The sequence below is a fragment of the Canis lupus genome, chromosome 17, assembly GCF_003254725.2.
Source record: "Canis lupus dingo isolate Sandy chromosome 17, ASM325472v2, whole genome shotgun sequence".
NCBI classification, from domain to species: domain Eukaryota; kingdom Metazoa; phylum Chordata; class Mammalia; order Carnivora; family Canidae; genus Canis; species Canis lupus.
Genome location: NC_064259.1, coordinates 18492315 through 18511895, shown reverse-complemented (window position 1 = coordinate 18511895; position 19581 = coordinate 18492315). Strand labels below are relative to the sequence as shown.

Below are 19581 nucleotides of genomic sequence, written 5' to 3'. Positions count from 1 at the left end.
AATGGTAATAATAATGAATCAATATTGGTTCCAAATTATTATTATTACTTTCTAAGATTTTATTTATTTATTTATTCATGAGAGACAGAGAGAGCAGCAGAGACATAGGCAGAAGGAGAAGCAGGCTCTGTGCAGGAAGCCCGGTGAGGAACTCGATCCTGGTATTCCAGGATCATGCCCTGGGCCAAAGGCAGGTGCCCAACTGTTGAATCACCCAGGCTTCCCTATTGGTTCCAAATTATAACAAATATACTATATAATACAAGATGTTAAAATACAGGAAACTGTGTGCGGTGGGGAGGAGATGGATGGGGATATGGGAACTGTGTATTTTCTGCAAACCTAAAACTACTCTTTAAAATAAAGTTTATTGGGACCCCTGAGTAGCTTGGTGGTTGAGCGTCTGCTGCTGACTCAGGGTGTGATCCCTGGGTCCTGAGATGAGTTCTGCATCAGGCTCCATACAGGGAGCCTGCTTCTCCCTCTCCCTATGTCTCTGCCTCTCAATCTGTTCTTCTCATGAATAAATAAAATCTTTAAAAAAATAAAATAAAATAGGGACACCTGAGCGACTCCCTTTGGCTCCGGGCGTGATCCTGGTCCCGCTTGGGCACCTTGCAGGAAGCCTGCATCTCCCTCTGCCTATGTCTCTGCCTCTCTCTCTCTCTGTCTCTCATAAATAAATAATTAAAATCTTAAAAAAAAAAGTTAAAAAAATAAAAGTTTATTAATAAATTTTAAAAAGATCATGAAAGAGGAGTGCCTGGGTGGCTCACTCAGTTAAATGGCCAATTCTTGATTTCAGCTCAGGTCACAGTCTCAGGGTTGTGAGATCAAGCCCTGTGTCCGGTTCCTTAGTAGGCATGGAGCTTAGTTAAGATGTTTCACCCTCTCTCCTGCCCCTCTACTGCCTCCCCTCCTCCACATTCACACTTTCCAAAAAAATAAAAACAAAATAAAATAAAGCATGAAAGACATTCCTGGACAGGGAAAAAAATGGGAAAGTATACTATATTTAATTCTTTGTTATTTATAATTCAGAGAATCCCTTTATATTGTACCATATAACCCATAATGCAGCAAAATCCCATGGGCACACGAATTTATAGACTTACCTTAACACTAAAAATATCCAGACAACTTTATTATTTCATCTATGTTTTCTACTATGTCATCGTTTCCCTTGTCATTATCCTTTTATGATAAAAATATCAATACTCTTTTCCATAATTTAGAAACCAGATTACAAAGTTATTTTGGCTTAGTATATAGTCTTGAAGTTTCAGGAGTTCCTCTGATAATAAGTCCACAAGTTCAGGAAAAGGGGCTTTGAAACATCTATTTTGGCTACAGAATATATATATTTTTTAAGATTGATTTATTTATTCATGAGAGATACAGAGAAGCAGAGACATAGAGAAGCAGGCTCCTTCCTGGCAAGGAGCCCACTGTGGGTGAATCCTGGAAAGCAGGATCTTGTCTTGACCCTAAGACAGACACTCAACCACTGAGCCACCCATGCATCCCAGAATACTCTCTTCTGCTTTCTCATTCACTACTGTGTTCTGAATAAATAAGGTAATCAGCTAGCTGTTGTCCAAACGGGTGAAGGATTTTTATCTGTGTATGTTTTGGCAGCACATATGGTAAATATGGATTTTCATCATCGATAGTCTTTAGAGTACTGATATACTTAGGAAAAGTCTTTTCATTTTTTTTACTGGACCAGTATTTCTAACAAAATGTATTTTTGTTACAAAGAAAATTATAAAATCTATTCCTAATATTTTTGTATAGATACTTTACTAATGATTTATTTACATTCAAAGTACTGATACATGCTACAACATGAATGAAGCTTGAAAACATTATGTTAGGGGCAGCCCGGGTGGCTCAGCGGTTTAGCGCCACCTTCAGCCCAAGGTGTGATCTTGGAGACCTGGGATGAAGTCCCATGTCCGGCTTCCTGCATGGAGCCTGCTTTTCCTCTGCCTTTCTCTCTCTGTCTCTCTGTGTCTCTCATGAATAAATAAATAAAATCTTAAAAAAAAAAAAAAGAAAACATTATGTTAAATTTAAAAAAGCCAATCACAGAAGACTACATGTTGTATGATTCTAATTATACAAAACATCCAGAAGAGGCAATTCTATAAAAACAGTATACTGGTCAAAGTCAGGGTGTAAGAGGATTGGGTGTGACTGCTAATGGGTATGGTGACCTAAATGTTACAAAACTAACTGTTGTGATGTTTGCACAACTCTGTATATGTACTAAAATCCATTGAATTGTATACCTTACATGTATGAATTATATGGTATGTGCATCATCTCTCAAAACTGCTGGGAGGGATGCCTGGGTGGCTTAGTGGTTAAGTGTCTGCCTTTGGCCCAGGGCGTGATCCTGGAGTCCCAGGATCAAGTCCCACATCGGGCTCACTGCAAGGAGCTGCTTCTCTCTTGGCCTGTGTCTCTGCCTCTCTCTCTGAGTCTCTCATGAATAAATAAAATCTTAAAAAAAAAAAGTTGTTGGAAAAAAAAATCCTAAGTTAAAATCATTCAACTAATTTCTGTGCAAGAAAGAGTTAACATAGCAGGCCTGACTGCTATCCTTTGAAAGGTCTGCTTATTGTCCTTTTATTTATTTTTTTAAATTTTTATTTATTTATGACAGTCACACACACAGAGAGAGAGAGGCAGAGACACAGGCAGAGGGAGAAGCAGGCTCCATGCACCGGGAGCCTGACGTGGGATTCGATCCCGGGTCTCCAGGATCAGCGCCCTGGGCCAAAGGCAGGCGCTAAAACGCTGCGCCACCCAGGGATCCCTGCTTATTGTCCTTTTAAGTCCCAACAGAAACCTTAGATTGATTTCCAATGAACTTCCTTGGGTAGACAATTCACATGTGGTGTCATAACTCATTATTGGGATAATGAAGTACATCCTGGGTGATTCCAATGGACAAGAATTCTTGAAAGTTTATGCCTGGTTTCCTCTGAACTTCACCCCACGTTTTTTCCCTTTGCTGATTTTTTGTTGTATCCTTTCTTTTTTTTTAAGATTTTATCTATTAATGAGAGACAGAGAGACAGAGGGAGAAGCAGGCTCCACGCAGGGAGCCTGACAGTGGGACTGAATCCCAGGTCTCCAAGACCACGCCCTGGGCTGAAGGCTGCGCTAAACCGCTGAGCCACCCCCCAGCAAATCAACAAACCTGGGAGAGGTCTTAGAGGCCCCCTGACACATCTCACAATTATATAGTATCAAATATTTATAAAAAACAAGAAATAGTGAAAAAATAATATTTGTTGGGGATCCCTGGGTGGCGCAGCGGTTTGGTGCCTGCCTTTGGCCCAGGGCATGATCCTGGAGACCCGGGATCGAATCCCACGTCAGGCTCCCGGTGCATGGAGCCTGCTTCTCCCTCTGCCTGTGTCTCTGCCTCTCTCTCTCTCTCTCTGTGACTATCATAAATAAATAAAAAATTAAAAAAAATAAAACAAACAGTATACTATACAAAAAAAACCATTTCACCTCAGATAAGTGAAAATAAAATATTCTATACTGATAGGAGCCATATACTTTGCACCTACCATTTATTGAGTCTCTACTATGTGCTATTATTATTATTATTATTTTAAGATTTTATATTAGGGGCCTCTGGGGGTGGCTCAGTTGGTTAGGCCTTTAACTTTTGATTTCAGCTCAGGTCATGATATGAACCCCATGAGACTGAGCCCCACATGGCACTCTATGCTCATTGGCTTGAGATTCTCTCTCCTTTTGCTCCTCACCCCACAATGCACGTGTGTGTGCTCTCTCAAATAAATAAATCTTTTTAAAAATTAATTAATTTTATTTTTAAGTAATCTCTACATCCAACACAGGGCTCGAACTCACAAGCCTGAGATCAAGAGTTGCATACGCCATCAACTGAGCCAGCCAAGCATCCCTGTGCTAATACTAACTAATACTATTTTGTTTTATATCAGCTAATTCTCATAAAAAACCTTTCAGGTGCAAACATATATGTACCCCCCACCTCTGTGTTGTAGATGAGATACAGAAGCTCAAAGAATCTACTTAAGTTGCTTTAAGGCCAAAGAGGTAGTAAAGACAGTGATGGGATTCAAAGTTAGGTGTATGACTCCAGAGCCATTATATTTCCACCATGACTCCAAGACAGTACAATATAAGAGACTAACAAAGTGAACAGTTATTTGAATTTCTCAAACAACAGAATATGCTAACAGAGATAAATTTAACTTTTTTTTTTTTTTTTTTATGATAGTCACAGAGAGAGAGGCAGAGACACAGGCAGAGGGAGAAGCAGGCTCCATGCACCGGGAGCCCGATGTGGGATTCGATCCCGGGTCTCCAGGATCACGCCCTGGGCCAAAGGCAGGCGCCAAACCGCTGCGCCACCCAGGGATCCCAAATTTAACATTTTAAATAACAAAAACATTTAATAACTTCTTTAAAATCCATTCAGGGATCCCTGGGTGGCGCAGTGGTTTGGCGCCTGCCTTTGGCCCAGGGCACGATCCTGGAGACCAGGGATCGAATCCCAAGTCAGGTCTCCCGGTGCATGGAGCCTGCTTCTCCCTCTGCCTGTGTCTCTGCCTCTCTCTCTCTGTGACTATCATAAATAAATAAAAATTAAAAAAAAAAAAAACCTGTTTCACAGTTTTCATTTAAAAAAATAAAAAACAAAAAAAATAAAATCCATTCAATGCAGGTGATTATAAATTACTTTATATTACCATTAGCTATTTAACTGAAAGAATAATGAAAACTTACTGTATCTGTCTGAAATGCAGTAAAAATAGATACTAAGAAATGCATTAAATAACCAAGAAATGCAAAGCTTGAATTAACTTACCATTCTTCTTTTATACTTTCAAGATTATCTACTTCTTTCATTCTTTAGCCTTACTGTAAAAGTAAAAATAAACAAAAGCTGTTAAGTCGTCAATTTATTATTTTAAATAAATTCATTCTTACATATGCATTAATAGTCTCTAATGTAAGTTATTACGTATCCCTAAAATAGCACTGAAAGGGTCTTAAGAACTTATGTGACTAAAAAAAAAAAAAAAAAACTTATGTGACTGAATTCAAAGCTGTCGTTTTCTTTTCCTTTTTTTTTTTTTTTTTTTGGTGTCGTTTTCATCTACAAAGCACAACGATAATAAAAAACAAATTTGGGGGCAGCCCTGGTGGCGCAGCGGTTTAGCGCCGCCTGCAGCCCAGAGTGTGATCCTGGAGACCCGGGATCGAGTCCCACGTCAGGCTCTCTGTATGGTGCCTGCTTCTCCCTCTACCTGTGTCTCTACCTCTCTCTGTCTCTATGAATAAATAAATAAAATCTTTAAAAAAAAAAATTTGGGAGTCTAATAATCTTCCCCAAAAAGAAATGTTTTTTTCTTTTTAGAACTAATTCTTAAAAATTGTGATAAAAAATTATAATGTGCCCTTTGGTTTAACAAACTAAAGTGAATGAAACATTCTTATTCTCATTCTTACAAATTCCTTGGGGAAGCAAACTGACAAGATGTACAGTATTCAATTCAGTGGCATCAATTACATCCACAATGTTGTACAACCATTACCACTATCAATTTCTAAGACTTTTTCAACTTCCCAAAAAGAAACGCTGTATCCATTAAACAATAATTCCCTATTCCTCTGTCTTCCCAGGCCTAGTATCTCCTACTTTCCGTCTTTATCAATTTAATTTGCCTTGAATTTCGCATACTTTTGTATCTGGCTTATTTCACTTAACATATATTCATTCGTTTTTAAGGTTAAATAATATTTCTTTGTATATTTAGCTTAGATTCATCTGTTGATAGACATTTGGACTATTTACACTTCTGGCTATTGAGAATAATTTTATACTCCCACCAGCAATGTACCAGGGTGCTAATTTCTCCACACCCTTGCCAACACTTGTTATTTTTATTAAATAAAATCCATCTTAATAACATGACATCTCATTGTGAATAGTGATGTTGAGTATCTTTTTCATGTGCATATTGGCCATTTGTCTATCTTCCTTGGAGAAATGTCTATTCAAGTCCTTTGCCCATTTTTGATGTGTTTTGCTTGCTGTTAAGTTGCCTTTTTCTTGATTCAGTGTTTGCTTGGCTGCTATACACCCTGAACTACTTTTCAGAGCTCTAAGTTGGTTCTAACAGTTTCTGCTTGTTTTTCAATGTTTCTCTGGGAACATGAGCTTGAAACTGCCTATTTTGCAGATATGACCCTCAATTTTAATTTAAAAAATATATTACTTTTTTAAAAGATTTATGTATTTATTCATGAGAGACATACAGAGAGAAAGGCAGAGACATAGGCAGAGGGAGAAGCAGGCTCCCCACAGGGAGCCTGATATGGGACTTGACCCCCTAGATCCTGGGATCACACCCTGAGCCGAAGGCTGATGCTCAACTGCTGAGCCACCCAGGTATCCCTTAATTTAAAAATTTTAAATCTCAGATATATTTGGAACTTATCTTAGTTACAGTGACTCCACATGAATGTTGAGTTTACTGAAAAGTCCAACTTTTTTTTTTTAATTTTTATTTTTTATTTATGATAGGCACACAGTGAGAGAGAGAGAGAGAGAGAGAGACAGGCAGAGACACAGGCAGAGGGAGAAGCAGGCTCCATGCACCGGAAGCCCAACATGGGATTCGATCCCGGGTCTCCAGGATCACGCCCTGGGCCAAAGGCAGGCACTAAACCGCTGCGCCACCCAGGGATCCCCCAACTTTTTTTTTTTTTAAGATTTTATTTATTTATTCATGAGACACAGAGAGAGAGAGAGAGAGAGAGAGAGGCGGAGACACAGGCAGAGGGAGAAGCAAGCTCCATGCAGGGAACGCCATGTGGGACTCGATTCCAGTACTCCAGGATCACACCCTGGGCCGAAGGCAGGCGCTAAACCACTGAGCCACCCAGGGATCCCCTGAAAAGTCCACCCTAACAAAATAAAAGTCCATCTTTTCCTGATTTTTTTTAAACCTAAGAGTATGGACTCATGGGTTTTTGTTTTATTCAATGAGTTATAACTCATTAATATTATTTATTTTGATATTCCATTTCCCAGATTTGTCCAGTGAGAGCTCCTACAGTGTGATGTCCTTTTGATATGTCTTGATCATTCTATGAGCACGTTCTTAGCATTTTCTTGCTCCAAGATCATCTGTTCTTTTTATGCCCCAGCCTTGGAATCAGCCTTTTCTCTAAGGACTCATGGTTACCTTCCCCACCCCTATGAAAATTGTATTTAGAAACCAAGATCTGGGTGTTTGGTATGTTTGTTGTTTCTACTGTGTTGCTGCTTCCAGGACCTCTCTGTGGACAGATGGGTTGAACTACTTTAAAAATTGATTTGTTTGCTTATTTCTTACAGTATTATGTTATAAAGGCAAAACACTAATACAGAAAGTTTGGGAAAGAGAAAATAATCCATAGTTTTATCACCTTCAACAGTAACTATCTAAACTTTTGCTGCTTCATTTTTTTTTCATACGTATTCAAATGTACTGCTAGTGTATTAATGATTTTTGCTTCTTGTATTTTTCATTTCTGTGCTTTTTCCATCTGGCTACATAAATTGCTTCATAATTATTTTTAAAGGATACATATTATTCCATCAGGCAGTTATACCATGGGTACTGGGAATTTAGTTCACTTTTAATTTTTCCTAATAAATAACATATGTAGTGGGCAAACTGTAGATAGCTTACTTTGTTAAATTCCCCAAAATGTGGAAAATCGGGGTCAAAATATATGAATATTTCTATTAATAGTGTGCCTCTATTTAAAAATGTAACCCCATTTGACTAGAAGACATACCTGCAAAGTAACAGCAACTGAAGATCTACCAGATGCATCCTAAAGCCATACAAGAAACAGAAAATAGGCACAAGAAGTAGTCCATTGTGGGACACCTGGGTGGCTCAGCAGCTGAATGGCTGCTTTCAGCTCAGGGTGTGATCCCGGGGTCTGGGGTGATCCCCGGGTTTGGGGATCAAGTTGCGCATTGGGCTCCCTATAGGGAACCTGTTTCTCCCTCTGCCCGTGTCTCTGCCTCTTTATCAAATAAATAAAATCTTAAAAAAAGAAAAAAAAAGTAGTCCATTGCTACCACTTAAAGCTCTCTAAATCAATCAATAATCCATCCATCCATCCATCCATCCATCCATCCATCCATCCATCCATCCATCCAAGTATCTGGAGGTGAATTTAACCTGGTAACTGAGGATCTGGTAGCAGCAGGCTTTCACCAGATAAAATCAGTCTGAATGACCTTAGGTCTTGCAATGGAGCTGGGGCAATAACCAGAGCAATTTGTGTTGAGCACTAATTCCCACTTAGCATCTGTTATGCTAGGAATTAAAGTAGAATAGTGGACTCTGCTCAGGAAAATCATCCTACCACTGAAAGTTTTTTTAGACACCTCTAGTTTTAACTATGAATTGAATATAAATTGATAGCAAATTCATTTCTTAAACTTTTCATGAGAAAACTGAAAAATTCTGACAAGGGGAAACAGAAGGCAAGGAAAAAGGAGGAAATGCAATGGGGCTAGGAGTGTGGAATATAAAGTGAGGGACAACACTTCCAATAGCATCCCAAAGGTAACTTCAGACACTGCCTTGTAGCTAGAAAGTAAGGTTGGAGTCACTAAAGCCACAGCATCCAGGAGGATGACTTCCAATAATTAAGGCAAATTAGAGGTCTCTACTGTCTCAGGTATTTTGTATTTCTAAAAGACTTCTTAATCAAAAAAAAAAAAAAAAGACTTCTTAATCCTTCCTGTAATGCTTTTCAAAATTATTCTTTAGACTTAAAAATGCAAATAGACATTATTTCATTTAAAGAATCTTAGTCAATATTAAGTAAATGCAAGGCACTGGATCAGGCATTACATTTACAAAGTAATAAACCAGAGAGGACTATTGTCTTATGCTTTATAAATGCAGCCATTAGAAATGATTGTTAAATATAAGGTATGATATTACCAATGTTCTTTTGAGTTTGCAATGTTTATTGCAGTTATTGGGCAAATATAAGCATACCATCTCTGTACCAAGGATGGACCTGCGGTCTGAAGGAAAAAAAAGTGTATATTTTTACTTATTTTTTTTAAAGATTTTATTGATTTATTCACAAGAAACACACACACACACAAACACACACAGAGGCTGAGACATAGGTAGAGGGAGAAGCAGGCTCCAAGCAGGGAGCCCAATGTAGGACTTGATCCTGGAACCCCAGGATCATGCCTTGAGCCCAAGGCAGACACTTTAACCACTGAGCCACACAGGCATCCCTATTTTTACTTATTGTATGGAAAAAACTCAGCTAAAATCTTTAAGAGGATGTGCAAAAGTAAAGCAAATAAACCTAAGCTGAAATGGTTATCCTAATAGCAATATGAAAGGCAATATTCAAAAACAAGAACTCAAAATGTACGCATTATTTAGAAATATGACTTTAAATAACAGGAAAAACAGCTTATGCATTCAAAATATTTGTCCTGGGACTCCTGGGTGGCTCAGCAGTTGAACGTCTGCCTTTGGCTCAGGTCGTGATCCTGCAGTCCTGGGATCAAGTCCCAAATTGGACTCCCCTGAGGGAGCCTGCTTCTCCCTCTGCCTATGTCTCTGCCTCACTCTCTCTGTCTCATGAATAAATCTTAAAAAAAGGGGGGGGGGGGCAGCCCTGGTGGCGCAGCGGTTTGGCGCTGCCTGCAGCCTGGGGTGTGATCCTGGAGACCCAGGATCGAGTCCCACGTCGGGCTCCCTGCATGGAGCCTGCTTCTTCCTCTCCCTGTGTCTCTGCCTCTCCCTGTGTGTGTCTATGAATAAATAAATAAAATCTTTAAAAAAAAAGGGGGGGGGGATCCCTGGGTGGCTCAGCAGTTTAGCGCCTGCCTTTGGCCCAGGGTGTGATCCTGGAGACCCGGGATCAAGTCCCGCAACGGGCTCCCAGCATGGAGCCTGCTTCTCCGTCTGCCTCTGTCTCTGCCTCTATGTCTATCACAAATGAATAAATAAATAAATCTTTAGAAAAAAAAAAAAGGAATGGGAGCATTTTTAGTTTTCTAACACTACTGTCTTTTAAACTAGATGTATATATTAATCTAATTTTAAAAACTTAAAAAGCAGGGACTCCTGGGTGACTCAGTGATTGAGCATCTGCCTTTGGCACAGGGAGTGATCCCAGAGTCCTTGGATGGAGTCCCATGTCCGGCTCCCTGCATGGAGCCTGCTTCTCCTTCTCCCTGTGTCTCTGCCTCTCTCTCTGTCTCTCTCATGGATAAATAAAATCTTTATAAATAAATAAATAAATAAATAAATAATCCAAAATTAATATTTCTTTCCTAAAGCATTTAGATTTTTAATATTTAAATCATATTGTCTGTGGAGTGCTTGGGTGGCTAATTCAGTTAAGCCTCTGACTTCAGCTTGGGTCATGAGGTCCTGGGATGGAGCCCCATATGAGGCTCCCTGCTCAGCAGGGAGTCTGTTTCTCTTTCTTCCTCCCCCCATTTGTGCTCTCTCTCAAATAAATCAAATTAAATATAAATAAATAAATGAATAAATAAATAAATCATATTGTCTGAGACTGTTTACTGTTTCTTTTGTTTTTCAGCTGCATCTAATAAGATTCTTGAGGACATGTATCATGACTCACACATTTCCTGTTTCTTCCAGTGCCTTGCCAAGTACAAAACCAAAAGGAGCCATCCCTGAAGTATTTCACTGTTTCCCTTTAACAGGTTATTGTTCTCTAGCAAATTGCTAATATTTTTCATCATCTTATAGTTATAAACTACTACTAAATTGTTTTCATGTAGTTTTATAACAGTAATAGAGAATGAAGACAACCTTGGATTCAAACTGACTTGTATGGAAATACTGACTACATTTTTGAGCTGGGTGACTTTGTTATTTACCTTCTCTAAGCCTAAACCTGAACATGGAGATGATTTTCATCTAAGAAAAGATACTAAGAATACAATAATTTTTGCTCTTTTCTCTTTTCCAGTCACTCTGTCACAATGTTACAAGGATCAGTAAGAAACATCTTCAGACTTAAAAGTTTTAATTTCAACATGGCCAAGAAATTTTAGTTTTGATTTCAGTAATTACATTTTTAACAAGTTATGTATTTACTGAACCTCCCACCACCAAATGCAAGGCACTGGTTTAGAATTAATGAAAGGGTTAATGGGACAGACACAGTCTCTTATTCCAGAGTTTACAAAGGAAAAAGGAAAAAAATATATACTCAATTATTCATTGCAAACATAGCGCAGAATTGAAGTAAAAACTGAATCTTAGATATACAGTCATCCTTATTTTTAAAAAATCATCATCATTTTTGGTATTTATTATCATAAATTAGTAATATGTAAATAAACCATGTAAAATATATTTGTTATCCACTGAGTGAACTTCTACAATCATCACAGTCATGTGAGTCATGTACTGTACTATAGGGAATAAAAAAAGCCATCTGACAAACATCTAAGTTACCAACATGAAGCTTGGTATCAGAAGGGACAGATGAATAGAATTCCCTTCATTTTCCTTCAGTTTATTTCCAATTAGTACCACTACCATCTTATATTTGTATTGTGTATCACAGTTTACCAAACACCTTTCCAATTATTATCCCACTTACTCCCAACAACTGTAGCAATAAAATCAGTCGGGAGAGAGAGTAGATTGAGCTTTTTGGAGCATATCCACTGAAGGGAAAATCCAGTCAAAATAGATTCTGACTACTAAGAAAAGCACTTTTAATGTGTACTTAGAATTCAAATAGAAAAAATCTACATATTACCAATTGAACTTACTTTGTAAATACACATGACAGGCTACATTTTTTTTTAAGATTAAGGATTTGCATCAAGCTATTATACCATGGGGTATGCCATCTTTGTGTAGAAGCTGTAGTTTCTCCTTAGGGATAAAACCATTCTTGGCAAAAGAACTGATGGCTCACATTTCCATATGGAGTCCATTTCACTTAGATCTTCTATGGAATGGGAGTATGCCAACCAGTCTCCAAAAGCAAACTATGGTAGTGTCAACATCAAACACTTTATTATTTTTTTAAGATTTGATTTATTTATTCATGAGAAACACAGAGAGGCAGAGAGAGAAGCAGGCTCCATGCAGGGAGCTCAATGTGGGACTCGATCCTGGGACTCCAGGGTCATTCCCTACGCCAAAGGCAGATACTCAACTGAGCCACCTAGGCATCCCAAAATCAAACTTTAAAAGACAGTTTATTTGTGTAATTAATGAATTCTGGTTTACTATTAAATAATAAAAAATGAAAAACTTTGGAAAGTTTCAGCTTATCTCAGTGGCAACCACAATAATTGAAAACACTTTTTTGTCTTCTCCTAGAACAATTGTTAATATGAAGTTAAATGCCCCCAAGGACTAAAATGATAGTAACAAAAGTAATTTCAATGAGAAAATCCTAGGGGAAAAGGGATACTTGGCCAGAAATTGTCAAGATCACTAAGGCACCCATCCTTTGACACCAAGACATTCTCATTCCAGGGCTCCATAATGAAATTATCTACCTGGCAAAACACAGCACAAATACAATTTCCTTTAGATAACTTTCCAGAGAAAAAGGAAAAAAAAGAAAACTTTCCAGGGGAATGCCTGGGTGGCTCAGTTGGTTAAGTGTCTGCTCTTGGCTCGGGTCATTACCTTAGGGTCCTAGGATGGAGCCCTACATCAGACTCCCTGTTCGTGGGAGGTCTGCTTCTCTCTCTCCCTTTGACCTTCCTCCACACTTGTTTTTTGTTTTTTTGTTTTTTTTTTAAGATTTTATTTATTTATGGAGATACAGAGAGATGAGAGATACAGAGAGGCAGAGACAAAGGCAGAGAGAGAGAAGCAGGCTCCATGCAGGGAGCCTGATGTGGGACTCAATCCCGGGTCTCTAGGATCACACCCCAGGCTGAAGGCAGGAGCCAAACTGCTGAGCCACCCAGGCATCCCCTACCTCCCCACTTGTGCTCTAGTTCACTCCATCTCAAATAAATAAAATCTTGAAAGAAAAAAGAAAGAGAGAAAGAAAGAAAGAAAGAAAGAAAGAAAGAAAGAAAGAAAGAAAGAAAGAAAGAACTTTCCATAATTCCTCTGAAAAATGTAAACATAAAATTATTATTTTTTTAAATTTTTTTTAAACATAAAATTATTAACAGAAGAGATGAGCTACGTACCCTTAGTGTGTACTCTACCTTCACAGCAACAACTCTAGGCCCAAATATCACCTCTTGGTGGTTTCCTCATATCCATATCCATTCTTGTCCCCATCCAATGGAGTTTCTTTTTTTTTTTTTTTTTTAATTTTTTTTTTTTATTTATTTATGATAGTCACACAGAGAGAGAGAGAGAGAGAGGCAGAGACACAGGCAGAGGAAGAAGCAGGCTCCATGCACCGGGAGCCCGACGTGGGATTCGATCCCGGGTCTCCAGGATCGGGCCCTGGGCCAAAGGCAGGCGCCAAACCGCTGCGCCACCCAGGGATCCCTCCAATGGAGTTTCTATGCAGAAGTCAGGATGACCTTTTTTTTGGTTTTTTTTTTTTTTTTTTAAATAAACTCCACCCTCAACATGGGGCTCAACCTCACAATCCCTGAGATCCAGAGTCTCATGCTCTACCACTGAGCCAGCCAGGTGCCCGCAAGGTGACTTTCTGATTAAGATACAAATTTGGGGATCCCTGGGTGGCGCAGCGGTTTGGCGCCTGCCTTTGGCCCAGGGCACCATCCTGGAGACCTGGGATCAAATCCCACATCAGGCTCCCGGTGCATGGAGCCTGCTTCTCCCTCTGCTTGTGTCTCTGCCTCTCTCTCTCTCTCTGTAACTATCATAAATAAATAAAAATTAAAAAAAAATTAAAATTAAGATACAAATTTGACTGAAACTTCCCTGCTTAAAACCTTTCAAGGATCTCCCATTGCTCTTCTAATAAAGTCTAAATATTTTGGGTAATATTACAGAGAAATTTACTGTACTGTTCTCTCATCACATTTGAGTGATTTGAAAAATATCACTCTAGGGGCAGCCAGGGTGGCTTAGGGGTTTAGCACTGCCTTCGGCCCAGGGTGTGATCCTGGAGCCCCGGGATCGAGTCCCACATCAGGCTCCCTGCATGGAGCCTGCTTCTCCCTCTGCCTGTGTCTCTGCCTCTCTCTCTATCTCTCATGAATAAATAAATAAAATCTTAAAAAAAAAAAAAAAAAGAAAAATATCACTCTAAAGCTTTAAGAAAAAGAGAAAAAAAGCCGGTCCCAAATCCTTAAAATTGCCTAAAAGACCTGGCATCATCTCTTTTTCCCCCTACTGCATTCTACATTCAAATCAACTGGGGATCCCTGGGTGGCGCAGCAGTTTAGCGCCTGCCTTTGGCCCAGGGCATGATCCTGGGGACCCGGGATCGAATCCCACGTTGGGCTCCCGGTGCATGGAGCCTGGTTCTCCCTCTGCCTGTGTCTCTGCCTCTCTCTATCTCTCTGTGTGTGACTATCATAAAAAATAAAAAATTAAAAAAAAAAATCAACTGCTTTGACCTTTCAGTTCTATATATTTCCCTAACCTCCCTCTGGGGAACCTGTTTCCTTTGCCAAGCAGGACCTTTCTTCCCTCCTTTGGGAGTCACCTTTAACTAATTCCTATTTATCCATACCATCTTAGCTGGATGATTACTTTCCTAAGATTACTTGAACTGATTTCCCCAGCTGGTTATCCCCTTTGTTATGCGTTCTCACAATATACTATATTCTTCCTTTTTAAGCTTTTATTTAGGTTTACTGGCATTTACAGTTGATCCTTGAACAATACAGGTTTGAACTATGCAGGTTCACTTAGATGAAGTGCACTTTTTTCTATACAAGACATTACTGTAAGTGTATTTTCTCTTCCTTATGATTTTCTTCCTAATATTTTTTCTCTAGCTTACTTTATTGTAAGCACAAATCATAATATATGTAACATACCAAATACGTGTTGTTTAAGGCTTTTGGTCAACAGTAGGCTCTAAGTAGTGAAATTTTGGGGAAATCAGAATTCATACACAGATTTCCCACTGTGTGGGGGTTGGCATCCCTAACACTCCCACCGTTGTTCAAGGGTCAACTGATAAGACTTGTGTGATTAGTTGTTCAATTGGTTCCCTCCAATAACAATGTAAAGTCCATAAGGCAAACTCTATATGGGTCAAAAAAAAAAAAAAAAGAAAATCTTTAAGGGATATTACCATGGTACGGTGGGCACTCATCAAAGTGTCATACTTTACAGTTCCACACTGACATCAATAGTTTCCTATCTTTATTTTCCATTATCCCAAATTATGTGTACTAAGGAATTAGTGTTGGAGGCCACCCTAACGTTCCTTATTGCTAATAAGAAACCGCGAACAAAAAAAAAAGACGCGCGCACACAAATATTAAACATGGGAAACAGCGAACACGAAACCTACAAAAAAGAGTGTCATGGAAGGACTGGTGATGAAGCTACCTGAGAAATGGCCACCCCAAACAAACGCGCCTGGTGTTTCTGCACAGTGCTCCTGCAGCACACGCCTTTGGAAATGCGGGCAGGGGCACCTGGGTGGCTCAGGTCCCGATCTCGGGGTCCTGGGATCGAGTCCCGCCTCGGCTCCCCTCCCCTTAGGGACGCTGCTTCTCCCTCTGCCTATGTCTCTGCCTCTCTGTGTCTCTCGTCAAGAAATGAAATAAAAAATAAAATAAAATAAAATAAAATAAAATAAATAAATAAAATAAAATAAAATAAAATGAGAAAAGAGAAAAATGCGGGCATTTTGAGTGCGCCCGCCTCGAAGTTTCCGAGCGCCCCTGGAGCGGAAGCCCTCTGCGGTGCCTGCACCGAGCTCCCACGCACGAAGCTGGCGCAGGCTGCAGGCCCGAGCCGGGGCTCACCTGAGGGGCCGGGGGTCTCGCCGCCGCCGCCGGGGACACCGACACCGCCGGGACCCGGGGCTCAGCCGAACGGAAACCGACTTCAGGGCTGAGCCCGGGCGCGCCCCAGCGCGCCCCGCCCGCCCCGCCCGCCGGCCAGCGCGCGTCCCGGCGCCTCACCCCGCCGAACCGGGCACGGCCCCGGCGCACTCACCTCCGGGCGCGGTCGCCTCGCGGCCTGGTCCTCGGTTGGCTCCGACACCGCGGGCGCCGCCGCCGCCGCCGGGCTGGAGCCCCCCTCACGCGGGGTGGGGTGAGGGGGCGCCACCGCCCTCAGACCCGCGGAGGCTCGCGGGCCCGCGCCGCCGGGACCCGGCCCTCCCGCCTGCGTCTCCGCCTCGCGGCCGCCGCCGGCCGCCGAGCGCGCTCACCGCAGGCTCCGCGCGGACCCGAGAGCGCGCGCGGGGCTGGGGGGCGGGGGGCGGGGCCGGCCGGCGTCTCGGCTCCGGCGCGCGCGCTAATGGCGGCTGCCTGGTCCCTGCCGCCGGCGACGCCGCGGGCTGCCTTCTCACCCCGCGCCGAAAATGCTGGGAGCGAGGAGTGGGCTCCCCTAGGAACCCCGCGTCTACCGACCTCCTCTTCAGCCTCCCACGGAGTCGGCGGACGGCTTTCCCCGCATTCTGACAACGTTGAACTTACCGCGAGCCGCGTGATTCTGGAATCCCCGCCGCCGCGCCCGTCCGCGCCCCGGGAGGGTTCCCTGCGGGGGCCGCCTTCCAGGTGTAGCTCGGCGGTGGCTCACGCGGGCCCCCCTGTTCACCCACGGCCGTCGGCCACGGCGGCCCAGTTCCGCTCTTCGTTCTTGCCTCGCGCGGCCAGGTGGAGCGGCGGCCCTCGCCCCCAGGCTGGGGAGATCCGGGCCACGGAGATTTGACCACGCCTGAGTTACGCCGCTCCGCCACGGGCACGAGTCCGACGCGCACTCACCCGCCCGAGGCTCACCTCCGTGTGCGGGGCTGCCCTCGCTGCCACCCTCACACGTCCCGCACATACAGTTCTTTCTAGTCTTTGTTCACCTCTCCCTGTGAGAAGCGAGCCTTTTTTTTTTTTTTTTTTTTTGCCTGACCTTGGAGCCCGTGGCACATCTCCCGGTCAGAGTTCCCTCTCGCTCTCCGCACCCCATTGGAGGGGTCCTTTTCCCTCTTCTTCCCAACTCATGAAGCGACCCTAGTCTAGGTACCTCATCCAGGTGCAGTCATGCACTAGTTGTCCTTTGGTGCCTGCCCTCATTTCACTTAGCATTATGTTTTCAAGGTTCATCCATGTTGGAGCAGGTATCAAAATTTCTTTTTTTCAAAGGTTTTTAAAATTTATTTATTTGCTTATTTACTTATTTATTTTTGAGAATGAGCAGGGGGAGGGGCTGAGAGAGGGAGGGGCAGACGGAGGGAGAAGCTGAGTCCCTCCGGAGCTGGAAGCCCGACCTGAGGCTCTAACCCAGGGACAAGGGCAAACTCAGACGCAAAACTGACTGAGCTACCCAGGCGCCCCAGAATTTATTCTTTTTTATGCTGAAAAGCATGTCGTCGTTGTATAGATCATTTTTTTGTTTATCCACTCATCTGCTGATGGACATTTGGATTGTTCCCACGTTTTGGCCATTGTGAAAAATGGGGCTGTGAGCATCTGTGTATAAGTAATTCTCTTCCTTCTGATTATTTTGTATATATCTAGATGCGGAATTGCTGGGTCACATGGGGTGTGACTTTTTGAGGACCTGCGAAGCTGTTTTCCACAATCAGTACAGCATCTTTTTTTTTTTTTTTTTTTTAAGATCTTATTTATTCATGAGAGGCACAGAGAGAGGCAGAGACATAGGCAGAGGGAGAAGCGGGCTCCTTGCAGGGAGCGGGATGTGAGACTCCAGCCTGTTACCTGGATCACGCCCTAAGCCAAAGGCAGATACTCAACTGCTGAGCCACCCAGGCATCCCTGAGTACAGCATCTTAATATTCCCTTCAGCAATGCACAAGTATTCAGGTCTCTCCTTGTATCCTGGACAGCACTTACTATTTTCCATCATTAGGATGTTTTTTTTTTAGTAGCCATCCTAATGGGTGTGAAGTGGTTGGCATTCATTGTGGGTTTTTTAAAAAAATTTTATTTATTTATGATAGTCACAAAGAGAGAGAGAGAGAGAGAGAGGCAGAGACACAGGCAGAGAGAGAGGGAGAAGCAGGCTCCATGCACCGGGAGCCCGATGTGGGATTCATCCCCGGTCTCCAGGATCGAGCCCTGGGCCAAAGGCAGGCGCCAAACCACTGAGCCACCCAGGGATCCCCTCATTGTGGTTTTGATTTTTATTTCTGGAGTGATTAGTGATGTGTTGAGCACTTTTTCATGTACTTTTTTTTAAAGATTGTATTTATTTGAGAGACAGAGAGCATGAGCAGGGGGGAGGGGCAGAGGTAGAGAGAGAGAGAAGCAAACTCCCCACTAAGCAGGACTCCTGGTGCAGGGGGCTTGATCCAGGACCAGAACCCAGGATCATGACCTGAGCCAAAGGCAGATGCTTAATCAACTGAGCCACCCAGGTACCCTTTCTTGTGTGTGCTTCTTGACCATTTCTATATCTTTGGAGAACTAACTAATTAAGTCCTTTACCCATTTGTATGTATATATGTAAACTCTATGCCTAGCCTGGGGCTCAAACTCATGATCCTGAAATCAAGAGTCCCATGCTCTATAAGCTGAGCCAGTGCCCCAGCCTTTGCCCATTTTTAAATAGGATTGGCTTTTTTATTTTTTTTATTTTTTTTATTTATGATAGTCACACACAGAGAGAGAGAGAGAGAGAGAGGCAGAGACATAGGCAGAGGGAGAAGCAGGCTCCATGCAGGAAGCCCACGCGGGACTCCATCCTGGGACTCTGGGATCACTCCCTGAGCCAAAGGCAGACGCTCAACCACTGAGCCACCCAGGCGTCCCTGGTTTGGTTTTTTAGTGTCTTTTGGATATTAATTCCTTATCAGAGATGTGTTTTGCAAATATTTACCCTTTTTTTTTTTAATATTTACTCCTATTCTGTGGGTTGTCCTTTCGTTTTGTTGATAGTGTCCTTTGATGAACAAGTTTTAAATTTTGATGAGATTCAATTTATTTCTTGTTCCTTTTATTCCCTATGCTTTTGGCAGCATATCCAAGAAACCATTGCCCAAATTCAATGTCATGAAGGTTTTCCCCTGGTTTTTTTTTTTTACTAAGCATTTTAGAGTTTTAATCTCTTACAGTAGGTGTTTGATGTGTGTGGTTTTTTTTTAAGATTTATTTATTTATTTATGATAGACATAGAGAGAGAGAGGCAGAGACACAGGAGGAGTGAGAAGCAGGCTCCATGCCAGGAGCCCGACGTGGGACTCCATTTCAGGACTCCTGGATCATGCCCTGGGCCAAAGGCAGGCGCTAAACCACTGAGCCACCCAGGGATCCCCTGATGTGTTTTGTATTTTTGAATATGGTGTAAAATAAGGGTCCAACTTAATTCTTTTGCATGTGTGTATAGTTTTTTATTTTTTATTTTTTATTTTATTATTTATTCATGACACACACAC

The 19581-nt window shown here is 41.9% G+C and overlaps 1 protein-coding gene across 5 annotated transcripts in view; it reads right to left on the bottom strand.

Moving 5' to 3' along the window:
- UBXN2A (UBX domain protein 2A) overlaps nucleotides 1–17063 on the bottom strand; it is a 44657-nt gene extending 27594 nt beyond the window's left edge. Inside the window, exons 1-3 of one of the 5 annotated variants that reach the window (XM_049095634.1) lie at nucleotides 16185–16435; nucleotides 7864–7902; nucleotides 4880–4932 (exon numbers count right to left, since the gene is read on the bottom strand). In XM_049095634.1, coding sequence (XP_048951591.1) covers nucleotides 4880–4920 — 41 coding nt within the window. In that variant the 5' untranslated portion in view covers nucleotides 4921–4932; nucleotides 7864–7902; nucleotides 16185–16435. Of the gene's footprint in view, nucleotides 1–4879; nucleotides 4933–7863; nucleotides 7903–15991; nucleotides 16080–16184; nucleotides 16436–16669 lie in introns of those variants that run through there. The other 4 variants (XM_025454546.3, XM_049095635.1, XM_025454545.3 and 1 more) reach the window with 4 other exon arrangements.
- Nucleotides 17064–19581: the final 2518 nt, after the last annotated feature.